We start from the raw sequence: 22,434 nt of genomic DNA on the forward strand, positions 1-22,434 counted from the left end.
GAATGCTCTATGGCAAGACCCTGTCGATGCAGGGCAGGCTTTAAAATACTCCCAATAAAGTTTGCATTCATAATGCCTATTATAAACGGAATGGCGGCATGACGTCGATCTCCAGTCCGGGTTATATTGATATGTTTACTGCTCTATAGGTCAATGCAAAAACGAATAATTGCTCATAAACTTACTTTTTTCCCCTTTTTTTAAATCCCGAACCACCAATCACTCCAAACCATTCTATGGTGTGATTGAACACGTTTTGCAATCATATATTATTTAGGGTCTTGTCGATATTATTATTATGATTATTGTTATTATGACTTTAAGAGACGTTGCCTTTAGGGCAATTCTAAAGGCTTGTTATTTTTTCCTTTTAAATAACTCAGGTCTTTTCGCGTTTGCCTCATAAATCATCTTTTTTTTTTATTTTGTGTCTGAAAGTTATCATAACAGTAAAAAAATAAAATAAAGAGTACTCACTTTCTTTTCATGGTTCAGTACAGGTAAGTGCACACACACACACTAGTGCACAGGTAAGGTTTGTCGTATTGCCCCCATGTTTTTTTTTTTTTTATAACAGGAATGGAATGGAACATGGATTTAATGTCGTTTGGAGCATTAGGAGCCCATTAGATGATCACCTGACTGTTCTAATTTTCATGTTATATCAATACGTAGTTTTACGATTTATTGTGTTTATTTTATTGTGCGAGTTATATAATGCGCAGTACACCAATATTTGGTCAAATTCTATTCATTAAAACAACGATAGGTTCCTGTTTTGTAGCTGGTATAACAATTAAATAATACCCGAGCCAGAGTTTATCTTGGTCAGTGACTTATTCAGCATGAAGAAAGGGTTGATTCCAAATGCCAATCGCAACCCAGACTTTAAGCCACATGGTTGTCTGATGCTGCCTCTGTCTCGTTTTTCATCACGATGAAGTAATGGCAGAAAGCTTATGAGGCTGGGAGGCGACCGGTTTATGCATTCTAATGAGGAGAAATATGCAAATTCATTGTATCAACGAGATGGAAATAGAGGACAGGAGAGCACAGGCTACAGGCGAACAGCATACGCAGAAGCAAGGCTGGAGTGGTGTGTGTGTGTGTGTATGTGTGTGTGTGTGTGTGTGTGTGTGTGTGTGTGTGTGTGTGTGTGTGTGTGTGTGTGTGTGCGTGCTGGGGTACAATAAACAGGCGAATAGAGTTAATTGTTCTTAGAATGTAGAGGGAAATTACGGGTTTTTTTTTGTCCATTAAGCTTTGACTCCTTCAATAAGCCCCATTATAGCATACATCTCACAACAGAATATAAAAGATACGATAAGATAAGATAGCAATTTATTAATCCCAGAGGGAAATGCAAGCGTTACAGCAGCATTACTAGCGCAAGCCAAGAAAGAACTAAGAAATAAAAATGAAATAAAATAAAAATACAAAATACATGATATAAGGAGAATGGATTGAATCTATTAATGGTAGGCATACGATATTCATCTCATTGTTATTTTGTTGCTATTTTAATTATGCAGCTAAAAAAAAATAATGCACGTTCACCGTAAGGCGTTCGCCACGATCATAAACACGTACATTTACAATTGACACAGAATTTATAGGACAATGCAAAAAAAAAGTCAGAAGCGCTATTATCAATCGCCTATATAAAATAACAACAACAATAATAATAAAAAATCATAATAATAATAACAACAACAACAACGACGACAACAACAACAACAACAACAACAATAATAATAAAATATAATAATAATAATAATAATAATAACGCAACAACAATAACAACAACAATAATAATAATAAAAATACTGCTAGTACTGATAATAATAATAATAATAATAATAATAATAATACATCGGCGAGGAGGGGAAGGAAAACGTCGCTGCACAACCGGCGGCAACCGGAAGTTCAACGTTCCTCGCACGAACCCTGACATCGACGCACATGGAGACGCCGTCGCCGGTCGGGATTTCCACTTTTATTACGTCGCTGCTCTGAGTTGGACGTGTCTCTCAGAGCGCAGTCCGAGTCGGAGCATGACTGGGGTATGTACCTTTCCAACGCGATGCTCCCGTAAACCGCGTTCGCGTTAGTTCTCGAGCCACCAACCGGCTAAAATGCTAGGCGGTTGTCTTCGGACGGAAGGGCTCCGACACCCATCCGCCTTCATGTGATCGCTCCGGTCTCCCGTTCTCTCTCCAATACTGTCTTTAAACATCTAGCACAATGCGTATGGTAGGATTTGACGATAATAACGGCAGCTTTCTGTGTGATTTCTGTATGCCGTCGGTAAACTAGTTGAATGGACGTGGGCTCCAGCATGGCGTACCCGTGTCTCGCCGGTATTATCCTGCCGCTTTATGAACGTGTTTATATTCAGGGGTTTTTGTGCAACGCGATGGCGCCGCGGGTAAAATACCGTGGAGAGTGGGAACTGATGTGTGCACTCTCCGTTAAATTCGGCGTTTATGTTCGCGTAAATGTAGAGCTGCGCCATTTTTAATGACATTGGATCGTGTGCGTTCCCCAGGCCCCCAAATGCACCGACTGTGTGTGTGTGTGTGTGTGTGTGTGTGTGTGTACACACTGATCAGCCACAACATTAAAAACCACCTGCCTAATATTGTGTAGGTCACCCTCATACCGCCAAAACAGCTCTGACCCGTGGAGGCATGGACTCCACAAGACCTCTGAAGGTGTCCTGTGGTATCTGGCACCAAGACGTTAGCAGCAGATCCTTTAAGTCCTGTAAGTTGCGAGGTGCGGCCCTCATGGATCGGGTTTATTGCTCCAGCACATCCCACAGATGCTCCATCGGATTGAGATCTGGGGAATTTGGAGGCCAAGTCAACAGCTTGAACTCGTTGTCATGTTCCAGGGCTGGACAGTAAACGGTGGCCTCTGGTTAGTGTGTGTGTGTGTGTGTGTGTGTGTGTGTGTGTGTGTGTGTGTGTGTGTGTATATATATATATATCAATATCAAAGCTGGAAAGTCTAATTTCAATAAAAGACAACATTTTATTTTGTTGCCTGTGTAAAGTTACTACTGCACTAACATTACATTTGTGCGCAACGCAACATTTCAGCCGTTGTGCAGCCACTTCCCACATCCCATGTACGCAGCCGGCCTGTTGCAAAGTGAGCTGTTTTCCAATACCCGCAATACCGTGTCGCCCCACCACCTGCACATATGGCCAATTAGTCCCGCAACTCGACCCCGCCCGTCGACGCAAGATCCGTGCGCCCAACCTGAAACCGCATATCCTAGCACTGTTTAAATTATTTAGTTAGGCTTAATAAAGTACATTTAAAGTGACAATTTTGGGCCATTTCATACATGTGAAATTAAGTCTTCATTTGGGCCATATGCACTTTCTTGTTGCACTGATGATTTCCGTACACTTTAATGCACAAGGATAGGTAAAAATGTAGTTTTGTAACAGAACTTTGACATCACTCATTTATCTAGCAAATACCGACTAGAGTATAACTGCAGTTAAACGTTTTGCAAGGGGCCTTGCCAGTGCTATAGCCCCGTCAAAATAATACCATAGAGGGGAATTTGTATTATTTTTCACAACGAGCTCTTCCGTGACTGCATTTGCTGAAAATCCTTGTTCCACTCGAGCAAGCTCCACACACACCGCCACCGGCGCGAATATATATCGACAATTGCCGATTGTTGGGCTGACGGTGGGGACCTACTTTTAAATGGAAAGATGCTAATGACAATTTACTGTTAACTATGAGGGGACAAACAGTACTGTTCAGGTTCTTATTGTCTGTGTGGTGAGCATATACTGTATGTGTGGGTGTAAGAGAAACAGCGACACAGACTTTGTGTGATCAGGTCGTGTGACCAGAGGAGTAAGTGTTATCACAGCTCTGGTCTGTCTTGACTTCTGTTTCTTCCCCTCAAATTCTGTGACGTCTCAGATAAAACACAAACTACAAAGAATTTTGTTTGGTTACTGTCATAAAGCTTTTGAACATTATTTCATGTCACATTTTCACTATTAAGCTGATGTGTAATTACATAGCATCATAATTACTGAAAATATAAAGTGACTAAAAATAGCAACCATATTTTCAGTTTCAGCAACCAAAAGCTGATGCCTGGTTGCCAGCCCGGCAACCACTTTTAAAAGTTAGTGTTGAACCCTGCTGTCCGTCAAACCATTCCTGAAGCAATTTTGCAGTGTGGCAGGGTCCATTATCCTGCTGAAAGAGGCCACTGCCATCGGGGAATACCGTTGCCATGAAGGGGTGTACTTGGTCCTCAACAATATTTAGGTAGGTGGTACATGTTAAAGTAACATCCACATTAGGTTTGCCGTGGTTACCGGTGTTATATGGTGTTGGGGCATACACGATTACATTACTTGTCCACCGCCCTAGGCTGTTTGGCTTTATTAAAATATATAGAAATAAAACCATTTTAGTTCATATTAGCACCAACATTCATCAAATAAAAAGTAATTTTGTAAAATACTAAGCATGTTATCAATGCTTGGTTGGACACTACAAAACTGAAAGTGGCTGCAGTGCTTTGTTGACGCACAGCAGAGTCGCAACACAGTCTGCAGTCACATTTCACTTAAAGGGGGAGAGGAGAGAAAGTAGGCTCTAGACCTTGGATCTGGTCTAGTTCGACCTCCCCATCAGGTGTTCTGACACCTTTCATGTGTATTGTGTAGCTCCCCCTCGTGCCGCCAAAACCGCTCTGACCCGTGGAGGCATGGACTCCACAAGACCTCTGAAGGTGTCCTGTGGTATCTGGCACCAAGACGTTAGCAGCAGATCCTTTAAGTCCTGGATGTTGCGAGGAGGGGCCCTCATGTATTGGGCTTGTTTTTCCAGCACATCCCAGTCAACACTTTGAACTATTAGTCATATTGGTCTGCAACAGTGTTTAGGCAGGTGGTACGTGTCAAAGTAACATCCAAATAATGCCAGGACCCAAGGTTTCCCAGCAGAACATTGCCAAGAGCGCCACACTGCTGCCGCCGCCTTGCCTTCTTCTCGTAGTAGTGCACCCTGGTGCCATCTCTTCCCCAGGTAAACGACACACACGCACCCGGCCATCCACATGAAGGTGCCATTTTAACAATATGATCATTGTAATTCACTTCACCTGTCAGTGGTTTTAATGTTGCGGCGTATCTGTGTGTGTGTGTGTCAGTGTGTGTACATGTGATGTCATTGGTTGACATAACCGAGAAAACATTTAGGAGCACTTGTTCTGATGCAATGGATCTTCCAATTGTAGCAGGATCCTTGTTTTGCCAATCGATGGACTCGATTCTAAAACGTAATCGATTTATCGTGCAGCTCTGCCGGACATTGACTATCGATTCTGATTGTTTTTGGGATAATACTTTGATGCTTTGACTTGATTGGAACACTAAATAACACAAAGTTGTATTCCATCCCTCAGCTCTAGGTGAGCCAGGTTGACGTGTCATGGTAATGATCAGTAATTTGCAGCGGACAGCCTTGGACAAGAAGAGAAACTGTGGTTTGCCTATGACCAGTGAAGACACTGGTTTGGGGGCTGTGGCCCCACCCCTGGCAGGGTATTTGGGAAAAGTTAGTTGACACTCATTGTTAACCTCTCACTTTTGTCACTTGTGCATAGCTACTTGTGAAATAAATTTTTTTGAAACTAGCGGCACAAATGAAACAAAAAAAAAAAAGACGGAAAGTACTTGGTATCTAAAGGCGAAAGATTTTGTCAGTGAGCAAATCCTCATTGTGTGGAGCCAAAATAATATTTGGATCTTTAGGCATGAAGCCTTTTCAACATCATTGCATCGCTCAGGATATTCTTTCCTGAATCAATCATGCCGAAAGACCAGCACAAATTCAGGAAGGGGGAAAAAAACATGGAAATCCTTGGTTTCAAAAGGCGAAAGATTGTTCTGAATGCTTTAAACATTGTTTTGAGCCAAAGAATGTTTTGTTTTTAATGTATGAAACTTTTTAACATTTGTGCATTACTCGTGCATTTTGAGCACAGGATTCCTATATAGTTATGGAAATAGAGCGATCAAAGGGGACAACAATCCAAAGAAGGGGCATCTATTATTTCCAACTTATTTCTAGTAAGTTAAGACATTAACATATTGAAGTCACTATGTCCAGTCTATTTAACTATATCAAATTCCAATTCGGCAAATATTAAGGACTCTTGTGTGCAGCTTGTGTTGATACTTAAGAGATAAATTGTGTACTGATACTTAATGAAAATTGTGTGTACTGATACTTAAAAAAGGAAACTGTGTACTGATACTCAGCAACCACCCAGCAATCACTATGATTAAGCCTCCACCGGAATATATGCATTTTTTTCTTAAAGCTGTTGGAAGTAATTAAAAGATCAAATGTTGACACAAGCGATGTCGAGATCTTGTCAACTCTCAAAGTCCTCTTGGCCATTTTGACTTCTCCCGATTGCATTACTTCAATGCAAAGCTAGAAATCTTTGTTCTTTTTATTTAATTTTTTTATATAACCTCCCCCACAGGTACAATACAATTCTGTTAATGGCATGCTTTTTTTTTTTTTTACACTTTCTTTTGAAAAGGTTAAAGAAAGAGTTGCCTTATTTGAGAACTGCCCCTGGTGTGCTTCCAAAGGCCTGAGCTCTGGATTGCGCTCCTATCGCATCAACCTCCAGGAGTCCATCACTCTATGTACACACCCGCAGGTGAGCTCTGGTTCCCGATGAGAAAGACGCATATTTATCTACCTGTAATAGTCAGGGGAGAGGGGGGGGGGGGACTGTGTGGCACTGGCCCCTGTAACCCCTTTGCCTCCATTCCTCCACAGTGCCTCTTCCCTCTTGTAAGCCGGCCCCTGGAGGATGTCCTTGCCAAACTGCTCCCTGCCAAGGAGCAGATCGGAGGCAAACGGGGAAATGCATCGGAGGCGGGGAGGGAAGATCTGCTTGTCCCGTCTCTCAAAAGGTCAAGGAGAGGCGTCGCCCAAGTAGAGTCCACCGACATCGCGGTCATCGGTAGCGGTCAATGCGCTGCCTCTGAGACGGAGGAGGCGATCGGCTCTCAACAACAGGATGCCGATTATCAAATGGTAGACGTGGCGGCGCAAACTCGGCCGCAAGGTACGAGCGAGGAGCTTATCGGTGACACGGCTCCTGCGGACAGTCTCGGTCTGTCCTCGGCCGCGTCTTCGACAAATGAGGTCGGGGGACGGGATGTCCTCGTCCAGGCAGAACACGCGTTGGGCACAAACGGCCACATTCTGGACACCTCCATGCCAAAGGGGCCACTTCGAGAAGGGAGTAGCCCCTGCGCTCTGGACTCAGACCAGCGTGGTTTCTCTGGTGATGGGTTTGATGCTGATGAGTCCACAGTCCAGGTGGACCGGACTGTGGACGGAGAGACCACCACTACCACCCTGTTTAAGAGGGAAGTCCTAAACGCGTTGGAGCCAGAGGTTTCGCCCACGACAAACAAAATCAACGGCCCTGTGACTCTCAACAAAACCCCAAATTCGGAAACCAAGATGGCGATGGACGTGCCAGAGGGACCACTGACCGCCCCGCCTCCGCTGTTCTGGAAGAACAGTGATAACCTATGTTGGCTCGACGCGTTGCTCGTCGCTTTGGTCCACTGCCAGAGCCTCAGGAAATGTAAGCCCACGGAGCGGCCCCGTCTATCACCCGTCTGGGAGCTGATCACGAGATACGATGAGCTCAGCGCCACTCTCCGAGACTGCCAACAAGAGGGCCCGGGTGAGTGACTACGATCAGATTTAACGTACTGAACAAACTGTTTAAGTGTTTGTCATACGTGTAGTACCTAGTTGTGTGTGTGTGTGTGTGTGTGTGTTGCAACAGTACACGGTATGTTATCGAACCGTTAGATACGCACACGTGAATAACAGAAGTCCACCGGACACGTTGGTGCAGCGTGCTGGCGCGGTGTGCTGTAAGTGCTGCTTCCTATTAAATCACCGTTGGAGCTCCTCCGGCCACGTCAGCAGGGCGGGGTCTGCATGGAGCTGCACAGCATTTCTCTATTTTTGCGCGAGAGGTCTATTTTTATTCAACTGCACGCGGCTACACTTCCTTTTCAATAGAAACACAAAATAAAACTACATAGAAATGTTTTTGTAAAGAGTGCAATCAACTGTACTCGCACCACGTTGTTCATGAACGATCAGATTCGTTTGAATGGCTCTTTTGTAGGAATGAAGGGAACAGAGTCTGGCTGGGGGATGAGCCTTTCTTTCTTTTGTCAATTTTTATGTTGTGTTTTATGTTGTGTTTAAGTTGCTGTCTCCTGCAGCTGTGTAACAGAGAGCCTGTGCTCCTCCCTCAGCGGGAGGTGCCCTGGCGGTAAAGGAGCATACCCACTGTCACGTCAGGTTCACAAAGCGAAGGAACACACTCAGTGGTCTGATTGGTGTGTTTTATTTCAATAAATCGTTTTACTATTATTATTATGTGTGAAGAATACTGTTTATGCCTGTTCTACACAAAACTAACTATTGTACTGGTTTTATTTATCTTTAAAATAATATATATAAATATTAACAAATGAATAATTGGATTACACACTATCATTCTGGACACCCCCCCTCCAATCAGATGGACTTCTAAATTCTAACTCACCAATGAACTTCAAACCCCTGTCTCCTCTTCCCCCAGTCACACACAGAGCATTACATGTGTACATTTATTTATGGCAGCCGGGCGTTACGTACTGTTCTGCATCTTTGCAGCTCCGATCAGAGCGATCTTTTCCCCAAACAAAGCAAATAAAAACTCTAGATGTATTAAATTTACTCCATTTCCTGCTGCTGCAAAGCAGATCACAGATTGCTCCTGAAAAAATCTGCCCGTGTTCTCAGGGTCCTGTGGCAAATGCCCCGGGAGCCTGTGGCTGGGAACATCTGCACTTTTCATCACCACATCTGTGGACTTACTGGACATTGTAGTCAAAGGCGCACTCTCCAGTGCGTCTCCCCCTATGCGGACTTAATGTGCGTTCACTGTGCAACAAACCGGCTAAGTTTACACTAATCAGCCACAACATAAAACCACTGACAGGTGAAGTGAATAACAATGATCATCTGGTTCCAATGACACCTGTCAAGAGGTGGGATATATAAGGCAGCAAGTGAACAGTCAGTTCTTGAAGTTGATGTGTTGGAAGCAGAGAAAATGGGCAAACGTAAGGATCTGAGCCACTTTGACAAGGACCAAATTATGATGGCTAGACGACTGGGTCAGAGCATCTCCAAAATGGCAGGTCTTGTGGGGTGTTCCCGGTATGCAGTGGTTAGTACCTACCAAAAGTGGTCCAAGGAAGGACAACCGTTGAACCGGCGACAGGGTCATAGGGCCCAAGGCTCATTGATGCACTTCGCAACCTCCAGGACTTAAAGGATCAGCTGCCAACGTCTTGGTGCCAGATACCACAGGACACCTTCAGAGGTCTTGTGGAGTCCATGCCTCCACGGGTCAGAGCTGTTTGGCTGACACGAGGGGGAGCTACACAATATTAGTGGTTATTAGTAGTGGTTTTAATGTTGTGGCTGATTGTTCTATATTGAACTTTTTTGCTCATCACATGTGAATTGATTCACTAACATAAGCCAAAACATTTATAATAAAAAAAATATTTTTAAATACCAAATTGAATGGCAATTTCGACATTCCAGGGATATTTCTTTAATATTCAAATTGTGTTCAAATTTTGATTACTTTTTTTCTTGCTGCATGTATGTATGCATGTGGATTTTTTATTTCTTTATTTATTTACTTTTACACACACAAATCAACCACAACATTAAAACCACCACTAATATTGTGTAGCTCCCCCTCGTGCCCCCGAAACAGCTCTGACCCATCAAGGCATGGACTCCACTAGGGATGGACTCTTTTGGGGCTGCCCCCAAATAGTCAGCCAAACGTTGGTAGTCGAGCCTTAGTCGACCAAGTTTTTATTTGATCGGTTAGTCGCAGGGAAGAAAAAAAACACTCAGTTTGGGAGCTGCACCATGTCAAAATTACCTTTTTAAAACTCTATGGCTGGACCGGTCTATGAAACGCTAGAGGGCTTTTAATTTGAAACAAATTTAAATAAATGATCCTTCTCCTTGCTGGTTGTTCACTCACATTCAGAATGAGTGTGCGCCGCATGAAGTAGACTAGTCTAAAAGTCAGAATTAAAAAGTGTTTATTATATGAGCCATTTGAAACCGTTAATCACATTCTTCAATAACCAAATCATATTTTAAATGCGGCGGCAGTGCACCAGAGCCCCTGGGGGGCTTTACAGCACGGAGCGTGGGTTTACAGACGAGGATCCGCGGCCCTGGGAAATGAGCCCGACGAGGGGACGCAGACACACAGGAAAACTATTTTCTGTACGCCAAATTTCAGTGCAGAAGATGTCAATATGTATTTTAAATGGATACATTAATGAAATCGGGCATAATACATTTTACTGGTGTGATTAACAGGCGGCTGGCTTCGTGTGTGTGTGTACCACGCACTGCTTGTAAATTAGATTTATATTTTAAAAGCTTGCCTATGAAAACCTATGATATTCCCCCTGGTTTGTTATTCAACTCGTCACGTAATTATTTTTTGCTTTCAGGACATTGATTATGCCGGGGGGGGGGGGGGGGTCTGTGTGTGTGTGTGTGTGTGTGTGTGTGTGTGCGCGCAATGTGATTAAGATTATTTATTTGAATTAATATAGATCGCATTGAAAAACAAGTTTTGCGTCCTTGAAAGAAAATGTCCTTGAAAGAAAATGTCCTTGAAAATTAAAAAATAGCGCTTAAGAAAACAGTAAAAAAACAAGTACTTGAAAGTCCTTGAATTTCATTCTGAAATGCCAGAATGAACTCCATTGCAAGTACAGCTTACATGAGCACAGTATTGAACCCAATACCCATATTGGTATTTGTGCATCGCTAACATAAAGTTGTTTTACGAACATTTTAGTATTTTTATAGCTTATTGTGCGTAATCACCGGGTGTCATAACATTTCACTACATGTATGTATGACCGTATGTATATGAATGTGACAAATAACCTCTTGAATCTTGAATCTTTGTTCCACTTGTGTTTGAATTTGTTTATCTCTGATTAGATGGTGTTGTGAAGGTGCCAAAGCGGGTGCTCCAGAAAGCTAACTCAGACCTGCGGAGTGTCAGGATGTCCATCTTCAAACTGCTGCAGCCCAAACTGCAGTGCCCGCTTGGTGAGTTCACTGACCGAATTGCAACATAGATTTCACCTCAGCTATCATACATTATTTTGAATATCCGTGGATGCTGATCTGACTTTATCTGATCACTTGAAGCCTCTTTACTGTTTCTTACTTCTTAGAATCCTTTACTTATTAAACTGATTTTAAATGGCACTGTCATCTAATTAAATTTAATGAAATTACATGAATCACTTGTTTTTTTTTAATATAATTGTGTGCATGAAGTGCTTACATTTCCTCGACAAATAAGAGTCATTGAAAACCTTTGACATTCCACCTGGATTTGTTATTCAAACAGTAACGTAATGAAATTTTTCCAGGATTATTATAAAATCTCAATATAATTCAGCATGTTAATGGAAATAGACATAGTAGATAACAATGTGATTCATAATATACTGTATATATTGTAGCATGTTGGGGAATAGAGGTGGGGCGAAGATTTCCCAGCATGCTTTGTTATTGTGTGTTTTGGGGTTGTTGGGAAAAGGGATTGTTTTGTGTTCTTAGTTACAGTAATGTTAATTGCTATGCTGCTGTTAGTGTTAGTTAGCCAGATTGTTATAACTTTTGTGTTGTGATTATGTTATGATTGTTGCACCAGGAGTGAGAGTGTGTGTGCTGTTTGTGACCTGCCTGCCATGATAACAGTGCGAGGGTGCAAAAAGCTGAGCACTCTGATGAATAAAGATTGCGCTTGATTGTAAAAACAAATCCCCTGCCTCTTGCTTGCTCGAAGAAGCCCTAGCTCGCTTCATTGGTGTCAGAAGTGGGATGCAAGATGGCAACATTGAGAGAAGCGATTGAAGAACTCACCATATGCCTGCGAAACACCAAGGTTGCTCGGCCGAAGAAGAGAGAACAATCACCGGCAGCAAAATCGCACACCAAGGGAACGCCGGGAAGCTTGCCAGCGGTGAGCAAGTGACACGTCTGCCAACAATCCTCAACCGGCGGTCGGAGAATGAGTGACGAAAACGCCCCTCTCGACACGTCATTGCCCCTTTCATGAGCGCCACCCAAGAGCGCCAGATGGGGAGCCATAAAGCTGCCTCGCTACAACGGAGAGACATCGCCAGAGATCTACCTCATCCAAGTGCAGCTGGCGGAACAGTTCAATAATTGGACTGCAGAAGAAACCGCTGTGCAAGTCGCCCTCGCTCTGGAAGGAAAAGCCCTGCAGATCCTCACCGACCTCCAGCCACAAGAACTACTGGACTGGCGGACCGTCAAGAGCGCTACAGCATCGGTTTGGTCGCCGCATCTACGCCGACGACGCACGGGACAAGCTGGTCAACCATCAGAGGAAGGATGGAGAGAGCCTGGGCGCCTACATCGCGGACCTCCGGCTGTATGTGCGACATGGTTGACATGACATGGTTGCGCTTGACAGCGCAGTGCAGGGAGCGCTTACGCTACAAGCTTTCGTTCAGGGGCTCCGGCTGGAGCGGCTCAGAACGCATGCGCCTCCATGCCCGAGATCATTGGTCGAGGCTCTAACAGAAGCTGAATGGGTTGAACACATGCGGGTGACAAGTGATAATTTCCCCAGCACAAAGCATCGAGTGCGCCAAGCAGACAGTGTGGAGTGCGACGATGACAAGGCAATCTGCACGGTCAACAGTGCACACCCGCAACAACGACTTCGGCAGGGCATCGAGAGGACTGCCAGGCGGTCAACATGGGGGTGCTACCGATGTGAAGAGCCAGGCCACATCGCACGCTGTTGCCCAGCACTAGCGCCAAAGAGCCCAGCACCAGTACCTGAACGAAGCTCCTCCTCTACTAGAGGGCACCTGGCGCATCATCGAGCCCTCCACAAGCCCCTGGGTAGCACCGGTGGTCCTGGTAGGGAATAGGGACGGCACTTGGCGGTTCTGCGTTGACTACCGCCTGCTCAACGAGGTCACCCGCAAAGACTCTTACCCGCTACCTAGAGTTGGCGACGCCCTCGATTGCATCACTGGTTCCCGCTGATTCAGCTCCCTCGATCTGCGCAGTAGCTACTGGCAGGTAGAGCTGGTGCCAGAGGCACGCCCAAAGACTGCCTTTTCCATCAGCCAGGGACTGTAGCAGTTCAAGGGTAATGCCATTCGGTCTTTGCAACTCCAGCCACCTTCAAGCGCCTGATGGAGAGGGTCCTGGCCGGCATCCTCCGTTGTGTCGTCCATCTGGTTAACCTCCTCGCCCATGCTGCAGACTTTGAGAGCGCACTGACCAATCTGGGGGACGCCTTCCAAGCCATCTGCCAGGCCGGGCTCTGACTTCTTCCAAAGAAGTGCCAGCTGTTTTGACGGGAGACGTTGTTCCTTGGTCATGTCGTCAGTGTGGCTGGAGTTTCAACCGACCCAGCCAAGGTAGTAGTGGTGAAACACTAGCCTGTTACTTGCGATGTGAAAGAGCTGCGAAGCTTTCTGGGGCTGGCTTCCTACTACTGACGATTTGTAAAGGACTTTGCCACAATTGCCAGCCCCCTACACCAGCTGACACAGAAGGGCCAGGCGTTCCAGTGGGTGGAGGACTGTTCCTGTGCCTTCACAAAGCTGCGTTCCGCACTCATCGAGGCCCCTGTGCTGGCTTATCCAGACCTGCGGCGACCTTTCATTGTGGACACTGATGCTAGCGACGTGGGTCTCATAGCAGTGCTGTCCCAGGAAGGTGAACAAGGGGAACATGTCATCGCCTACTTCAGCCGTCCTGAGAGGAACTACTGCGTCACCCGTCGGGAGCTGCTTGCCTCACCTTGCTCCTCAACTTCAAAGAACCAGAGGGACAGCTGGCCCAGTGGCTGGAGACACTACGGGACTACAACTTTGAGATTTTCCACCGGGCTGAACATCTCCATCCCAACGCTAATGCGCTGTCGTGACGGCCCTGTCAGGGGGCAGAGTGCCGGCACTGTCGACACACCGAGGGACGGGACGCAGTGACGTTGAAGGTGGAGGCTCTACGGGACCGTCGAGCGGACGACGATGGTTACCAAGAGCCCCCAAGCATGAGCGACAACCACAGCGTTGGGAACATTGACCCAGACCAACTCCAACACGAGCCGATTCCAAGACCCTGTCCTCTCCCGGGTTCGAGAGTGGGTGAGGGCAGGCCACCGACCAGACTGGCCAGCGGTCTCAGCACTGGATCCAGAGACGAAGGCCCTGTACTCGCAGTGGGCCAACCTCATCAGCAGCGAGGGGCTCCTGCATTGCCGCTGGCAGACTCCTGGTGGCCATCGCGATATCTTCCAGCTCGTGGTGCCCCACCAGCTACGTTCCAGAGTACTCCAGCTCATCCATGGCTCTGTGGGGGTTGGTCAGTTCAGAGTAACAAAGACGCTTCATCGCCAGGGTGGCCAGGGTGTCTTCAAGATGTGGAGCTCTACATCCACCGGTGTGACACCTGCACCGCTCAGAAAGGGCCGACTTGACGTTCTCACGCCCCTCTGCAGCAGTACCAGGTGGGGGCTCCCATGGATGGCCATGGACATCTTGGGCCCCTTTCCAGCCACAGAACAGGGCAACCGCTACATCCTAGTAGCCATGGACTATTTTACCAAATGGCCCGAAGCCTACACTGTTCCCGACCAGAGTGCTGCCACCACCGCCGCACGCCTGGTGGACGAGATGTTCTGCCGGTTTGGGGTGCCTGAGGAGCTGCACAGCGACCAGGGTCGGAACTTCGAGGCTCCGGTGTTTGCAGAGGTCTACGGCTGGGCATTAAAAAGACCCGGATTACGCCGCTGCACCCACAGAGTGACGGATTGGTCGAACGTTTCAACCGCACTATGGCGACCCAACTTGTGATTCTGACGAGTCGCCAGCAGCGAGATTGGGATCTTTACTTGCCCTTTGTCCTTTGGGCATATCGGACAGCGGTGCAAGAGTCCACTAAGTGCACTCTGGCAGCCCACATGTTTGGACGCAAGCTCCACACCCCTGTGCATTTGGTGTTTGGCCCTCCCCCCGAACCAGAGGTGGCTGGGGAGCCGGGCATGGACTATTTTCACTACCTTCGGGAGTGGCTCCGGGCGGTACATGAACTGACCAGGCAGGCTCTCACCAACGCTGGGTCCCGTCAGAAAAGGGCTTACGATCAGCGTGCCAAAGGGGAGGATTTTGCCTCCGGGGCGCAGGTGTGGGTCTACACCCCAGAGAGGAAGAAAGGCCTCTCCCCGAAGCTGATGAGGCACTGGGTGGGACCCTGTACGATCCTTGAGAGACTGTCTGATGTGGTGTACAGGGTGCGGCTGATCAAAAGGAACCGGATGGTGGTTCTTCATTGCGATCGGCTTGCCCCGTACCACCCTAGGCTCAGTCTGAGGGTGAGTCAGGGGCAGCGGGGCAGCCTCCAGTCTGTGCCTTGCTACGAGAAGCATCTGAGGGGCCCCCTGGGCGGGCCTGGTGGAACCGTCAACTCCCCCAACACCTCAGAGACTTTGTGGCAGACACATGGGTTACTGGGGACAATGTATCATGTTGGGGAAAAGAGGTGGGGCGGAGATTTCCCAGCATGCTTTGTTGTTGTGTGTTTTGGGGTTGTCGGGGAAAGGGATTGTTTTGTGTTCTTAGTTACAGTAATGTTAATTGTTATGCTGTTGTTAGCGTTATTACTTTTATGTTTTGTGATTATGATTGTTGCACCAGGTGTGTGTGTGTGTGTGTGTGTGTGTGTGTGTGTGTGTGTGTGTGTGTGCGTGTGCGTGCGCGTGCGCGTGCGCGCCCCGTTAGTGACCTGCCTGCCGTGATAACAGTGTGGGGGTGCAAAAGGCTGAGCACTCTGATGAATAAAGATTGTGGTTGATTGTGAAAACCAATCTCCTGCCTCTTGATTGCTCAAAGAAGCCCTAGCTCGCTACAATATATATACTAATCTAAGTAATAGACAGTGAGGCCAAGATTGTTATATTTTAATCCATGAAGATCACATTGAAAAATAATTTATTTTGCATGAAGAATGACTTCAAAAGGTACTAAAATTATTAGAATTTCACTTTGTCATGCCAGCATGTGAACCCTGTATAACATTTCAAAGCTAAATGAACCACAATATCAATGTAGAGACGAGGGATGCGTCGCTACAGTGGGCTCACGGTTCGGTATGGATCACGGTTTTGGGTTCCAGCAACGGTGTCTTTATATTTAAGAAAAAAAAATGTAAAAGGTGTAAAAAATGTTTTTATAGTAGACTGCCATGAATAACTAGTGTAATGCTCTGTGTGTATGACTTTGAGTGGAGGGGAGATGGGGTTCAACTTCATTGGTGAGTTGTTAGAATTTGCATAAATTCATCTGATTGGAGGGATAGTGAGTAGTTCAAATATTAAATTTTCATTAATATTTATGTATAATATTAAAAAAAAATTCACAATAAAAAAAATAAATAAACAGTACTATTGTTAGTGATTTTTGTGTAGAACCGGTTCAAACAGCATTTTTTTCCACATAAATAATAGTAAAACAGTGCGTGTGTTCCTTCGCTTTGTGATCCTGGGTTCGCTCCTTTTCAGCCAGCGCACCTCCCGGCGAGGGAGGAGCATAGGATATCTCTTACATAGAGGGGGAAACATTTTCCAGCGGCGGGAGAAGACAACTTAAACAAAGAACACGACATGAAACTGTAAGACCTGACCAAAAAAAAGAAGAGCTCATCACCCGTCAGACTCCCGTTCCCTTCATTCCTACAAAAGAGCCGTTCAAAAGAGTCGTTGAGAAGTTCATAATAAAGAGGCACACGGCCATCCCAGGGGGTTATTTTCTAACTGGAAACCTAAATTGATTGCACTCTTTACTAAAAACATGTGTAGTTTTACCTCGCGTTTCCATGGGTAAGGTTCCGTAGCTGTGCGCTTTTGAAAGGAAGAGGGGGGAAAAAAAACACTCCCTCAAAAATAGAGAAATGCTGTGCGGCTGCACGCGGACACCGCACGGCTGACGTGGCCGGTGGAGCTGCAACAGTGGATTCAGTAGGAAGTGTGGATTTATGGCACATCCGTACGCTGCACCAACGCCCTCTACCCTGATAACCGTAATGCCACGGTACACGCGTTCGTATTGAACCGTAGGGGCCGCACCGAACCGTTCGCTAACATACCGTGTAGCGTTGTATCCCTAGTAGAGACTCACAACAGAAGCATAAAATTAAACACTATTGTTGAATTGAAATTTAACTCTGACCCCTGTAAACGCCAATAAATTAAACCAGAATCGCTCCAAAACATCAAGGCCCTCAGAAGTGAATTCAACAAATGAAATGCGTCGTCAATTTGCACGGTCAGCTGGTCACATCACTGCTGGCACTCGACTGTTTACCTTTTTGGTTTGGATTATTCTAATCTTGAATATACCTTGTATCCATGCGCTCTCGCAGGGGAAAGGGAGACCCCGGTGTTTGCCCTGCCCCTCCTGCTCGACACTGACCCCTGGGCGGAGCTTTCCTTTCGACTCGCCTTTCACTGGAGGTTCGAGTGCGGCCAATGCAAAAGCACCACAAACCAGAGGTAAGTTAAAAATGGAAATGTTTTCAGCACTGTTGTTTTTTTGTTTTTTCTGTTTGTTTGTTTGTTTGATGCACCTGTTGTGTTGTGCAATTGGAAACTAAATATGACCTCACTGAAGGGCTCTTCAGTGGTCATTAAAGGGGGCGCTCCGGTTTTCAGGGTAAATTCAATTAGTATTGACCTTGTCTGAGTCTGGGTAAGATGGAGAAAAAGTGAATTTCCCAGTAAACTGGAGTATCTGCTTTAACAGAGAGGGGGGCCATTTTCAATTCCTTTCATCCCAGAATACAATGCATAACCTAAATTTTGAATTGGAACGATGTACAATAACAAATTGCTATTTTAGTTGGGGGAAAAGGATATTGGGCCCCCTACAAGAAAGGTACATCGGATTTGGCCATAAAGCGGACTTAGAAATTTGACTTTTTTGAGGCTTTTTCATGCTTTATTCGATAGTGACAGTGCGGGGACAAAGGGAAGGCAGGCGACAGAGAGAGGGGGTGATATGCAGTGAATGGCCTTGTGCCGGAATCGAACCCGGGCTGCTGCAGTCAGGACTCAGCCTTGTATGTGGTGCGCTCTACCCGGTGAGCCGTTGAATGAGTCACAGTTAACGGAAAAATTGTCGTCACTCGTTCCAAATCTGACCCGTCGCCTCTGTTTCAGAGCGCTTTGCTTGTGAACCTAAGCTGATCATAACAACATTAGCAAAGCTTTGCGCCGGGTTACGTGGTGATCTTTACAGTATAAGGTTCCGAGAGTGCACCGTCAAAGCCGACAAGCGGTCGGCGTTTGTCGCTTTCGTTGAGGTTCTCACTTGAACGTGCGACGGGAGAGAGCGCATTTTGGGATCCGTGGTTCCAGGGTCTTATTGGCACACAGCCCTTAAATCTGCATGTTTTGATGACTTGAGCGTTTCAGTTGACCCTTTGATGACATTTCCCAAAAGTATTCAACAGCTCCCTCTATGGACCGTTGATGATGCTTCAATGTGTTTTTGTGATTGTTCTGTCGCCCCCCTCCAGGGTTACAAAAACGCTTCCCACGTTGACAAATCTACTGCCCGACTGGCATCCGCTTCACGCAGCTCACCTGGCCCCCTGCAATGTCTGCCACAAGCAGAACCAGACCAGGACAATGATGCTGGAGAGGTGAAGGCCAAACCGTGTACTCTTAATATGTATATACCGGTGTATAAACCTACATCATCCAATCTCTTAAATGGATGAGATTGTATGGAATTGATTGTACAAGCAAATACCGTCTTTGGAATAACGTGTTTCTGGTAGATACTGTACATCTTAGTCTTTCGTAAAGCAAAGCCTTCAGTATGAGCAAGTTAGCCCAGCGTATTCATGTATTTGTGAGTAACTCACGCGTTGTGATATTACTAATATCAACTTGACCAAACTATTTTTTTTTTGCCTCGTAGCCTGCCTCCAGTGTTGGCGCTGCACTTCGTGGAGGGACTTCCAAACAATGACCTCCAAAACTACTCCTTCAACTCCCACGGCAAAAACTACTCGGTGACGACGGTCATACAGTACAATCGGCAACTTGAGCACTTCGTCACCTGGATCCATGAAGCGAATGGTTCGTGCAAAGAAAATACGTTTGCGCTCTTTTCTTCACCTTGGCATTGGGGGTGAGACTCTGAAGGTTAATTGCGTAATGATTGGACTGGCCCGCATGGCCTAACTATATTTGTTGTCGTTCCTCACAGGATCATGGCGGGAATTTGACGACTTGAAGCATCCAAAGTGTGACAGTCAAGCGACGCTCCCAGTTCCCGCGCAGGATATCCACATAGTCTTCTGGGAGATGGCTGAGGATACGCTTCCTGACGGCTGCGCTCCCTCAAACGCTGTTGCAGAACGCCCTCTATCCCTAAACTATTTTAACAGCTCTCCAGATAAAGCCCCGTCTCCGGACCGGTCCCTTATGTTGCACAACGACACCGACATCGTTGACGCGCTCACAGTGTCTGACGACGACGGCGGCAACGATGCTGTTGACACAACGCCCAAGGCGGTCTTTGACACGTCCATAGGCTCCACGACGCTGCTCGACACCTTTGAGGGCCTGTCCCACAGTGACATAGTGACCCTCACACTGGTGGAAGTCAAGCCAGACGAGAAGCCTCTGGATGAGGGACAAAACCCTGATCCGGGTCTTTGCAGCACAAAGGAAACGGCAGAGTCTTCTCCAGACAACTCTCTCCCTGCGGCATCTGAAAGAACGCCTCCAAAGTCGGACAGCGTGCCCGCCTCGTACGCGACAGACGACAAATCCAGTGGTCCAACGTCTGTCCCCGGTTCCCGTAGAGGCAAACGGCAAGGACAAGGTAAAGCCGCAGTCGACAACACAAGCAGGCGGAGAGGTGCGAGGGCCAGATCGGCTAAAGCTGCTTCACAAACGGAATCCTTGCTCGGCTCAAGGGAAAGTACTCCCACGGCCTTGGATACAGCTGCGGGCGACACGTCGCCTGCTGAAACAGTGGCGCAGGCACTGGCTGTGTCATCCTCTGAAGCCTCGCAACCGCCGACGCCCAGCGACAGAAAGAGTTCCGAGCGGCCAGAGTCACTAGGGCAGAGCTCTCGCTGGGCCTTCCTGTTGAACAGGCACTCTCACCCCCAAGTCCCATCGGCCGCCGCCGAGGTGGCTCCCACCCAGACGCCCACAGTGGCCCTGACCTCACAAATAAAGACTGTGGTCCCCAACCACTCCACCCCGAACCCATCGAGAAAACCAAATAGACCTTTGGGCATCTTTCCCAAACCCCAGCTGAGGAGGGAGAGCCCTGAGGCCCTACCGCTGAAAGCTGCAGAAATGTACTGCGCATTCAGCGTAAAGAGCACAAATCACTCAACTTCTGTCCATAATCGCCCCCAGTCTCAGGCAGCCCAGCAACCAGCTCATGTTGCACACCAGGACAACAAATCCAACGTGTTTCATGGCACTCTACCGGTCTCTAAAAAATCCCCAATCAACACCACTTACATGTCACAGACATCACTCCCTTTACCTAGGGCAGTTGAGTTCCTGAAAACAGAAAAGCGTTCAAAGAAAAGTAGCGGCCACTCAATAAAAGCAGACAACCTCTGTGATACGGATGCCCTCAGATTGAAACTCCTCAAGAAGCTCAAGGCAAAAAAGAAGAAGCTTGAGACGCTGAACCAGCTGTTGGGTTGCCAGGGGGCAACGGTCAGAGAAGCCGCACCCAGACCGGACAGCACCGAGCTGCTCTCCCCCCAGACGGTGAGCTCCAGCACCACCTACGACGGTTCCACCTACGATGAGTTCTTCTCCGATTTGCTGTCGCCCGCCACAACAGCCAGCAACCTGTCGCCAGACAGCACCGGCTTCCTAGAAATGCTGGTCAACGGCCAAGAAGGGGATGAGCACTTGGAGCGTAAAGGGGATACAGTCACCGAGTCTACAAAGCTGAAAGATGGCGCAAATGACTCATCGACAAATGACAACTTTCTGGAAGAGTTTATCTCCGGGGTGGCGGCGCAGCAACAGACTGAGGCGGAGGCCGACGTGCTCTGCGCGCTCGACCTTTTCTTCTAAACCTGCGCATCCGCGACTTTAATTTGAGCGCCCCTGGAAAATGGCTCGTTTGACACGAGTAGATTACAAAAGCAATGTATATTTCTTTTTATTTGCAGCGGGATATGCAGGGCATGAGTTTGCTCGGGTGCAGAACAACCAGTGAGACTGACAAACGGTGCTACACTATTTACTGTATCCACTGGACCCCAACCTCCATTTAACAACTGTCTGAATCTTATCTCTGTTATGAGCTTCAGTGTGGAGGAATAGCACTTAAGGCTCCTCATCATGGTACTGTGTGGAGGGTCCTGTTGACTGTCTGCTATTTTGATTATAGTGTTGATTTCTCTAAGTAGTTTGCCGTTGAATAATGCACACCCCATGCATTTGAAAGCATTTTCGGTTGTACAAAATGTGATGTTATTTGCAAACATGGACAAAATTTAATTAGATTTATCCTTATTAAAGAAGAGTAAAACAAAAATACCCATCTGTGGTGTCTCACCTCTGTCATTATTTTCCCTCTTAATGGATGTATAACCAGTTTTAATATTGTAGATTTACAAGTACATCTCATGAAAAAGTTCAATATTTTGTCACTCATTTCAGAAAGTGAAACCCATATTATATAGATTTATTACACAGAGTGAAATATTTCAAGCTTTTATTGAAATTTACATTTTGATGACTGGCTGTTGATAATGAAAACCCAAAATTCAGTGTCTCAGAAAATTCGAACATTATATAAGATCAATAAAAAGGATATTTTAAATGTTATGCTTCTGAAAAGTATGTGCATTTCTATGCACTCAATACTTGGTTGGGCCTCCTTTTGCATGAATTACTGCATCAATGCGGCGTGGCATGGAGGCGATCAGCCTGACTTATGAAAACAGTGGACCAACACCAGCAGATGACATGGCAGCCCAAATCACTTACTGTGCAAACTTCACACTGCACTTCAAGTAATGTGGATTCTGTGCCTCTCCACTTTTCCTCCAGACTCTGAGACCTTGATTTACAAATGACATGCAAATTTTACTTTCATCTGAAAAGAGGACTTTGGACCACTGAGCAACAGTCCTGTTCTTTTTCTCCACAGCCCAGGTAAGACGCTT

The 22,434-nt window shown here is 46.4% G+C and overlaps 1 protein-coding gene across 1 annotated transcript; it reads left to right on the plus strand.

The window, feature by feature from the left end:
• Positions 1-1,941: 1,941 nt before the first annotated feature.
• Positions 1,942-21,790, plus strand: uspl1 (ubiquitin specific peptidase like 1). Its single transcript, XM_080014241.1, has 9 exons — positions 1,942-2,063; positions 5,456-5,607; positions 6,605-6,727; positions 6,850-7,774; positions 11,152-11,262; positions 17,632-17,761; positions 18,787-18,912; positions 19,194-19,354; positions 19,485-21,790. Exons 2-9 carry the CDS (start codon positions 5,482-5,484, stop codon positions 21,332-21,334), a joined length of 3,552 nt encoding a protein of 1,183 aa, XP_079870367.1. The 5' UTR covers positions 1,942-2,063; positions 5,456-5,481; the 3' UTR covers positions 21,335-21,790.
• The last annotated feature ends 644 nt before the right edge of the window (positions 21,791-22,434 follow it).

The sequence above is a fragment of the Zeus faber genome (genome assembly GCF_960531495.2).
Source record: "Zeus faber genome assembly, chromosome: 14".
Taxonomy (NCBI): Eukaryota; Metazoa; Chordata; class Actinopteri; order Zeiformes; family Zeidae; genus Zeus; species Zeus faber.

Bases quoted from the DNA above. Each gene is read 5' to 3' on its own strand.
- uspl1 (XM_080014241.1), top strand. From the start codon at position 5,482: ATGGTAATGATCAGTAATTTGCAGCGGACAGCCTTGGACAAGAAGAGA. The intron at 17,762-18,786 runs GTAAGTTAAAAA...GCCCCCCTCCAG, and splicing joins AAAAGCACCACAAACCAGAG to GGTTACAAAAACGCTTCCCA. The intron at 18,913-19,193 runs GTGAAGGCCAAA...TTTGCCTCGTAG, and splicing joins AGGACAATGATGCTGGAGAG to CCTGCCTCCAGTGTTGGCGC.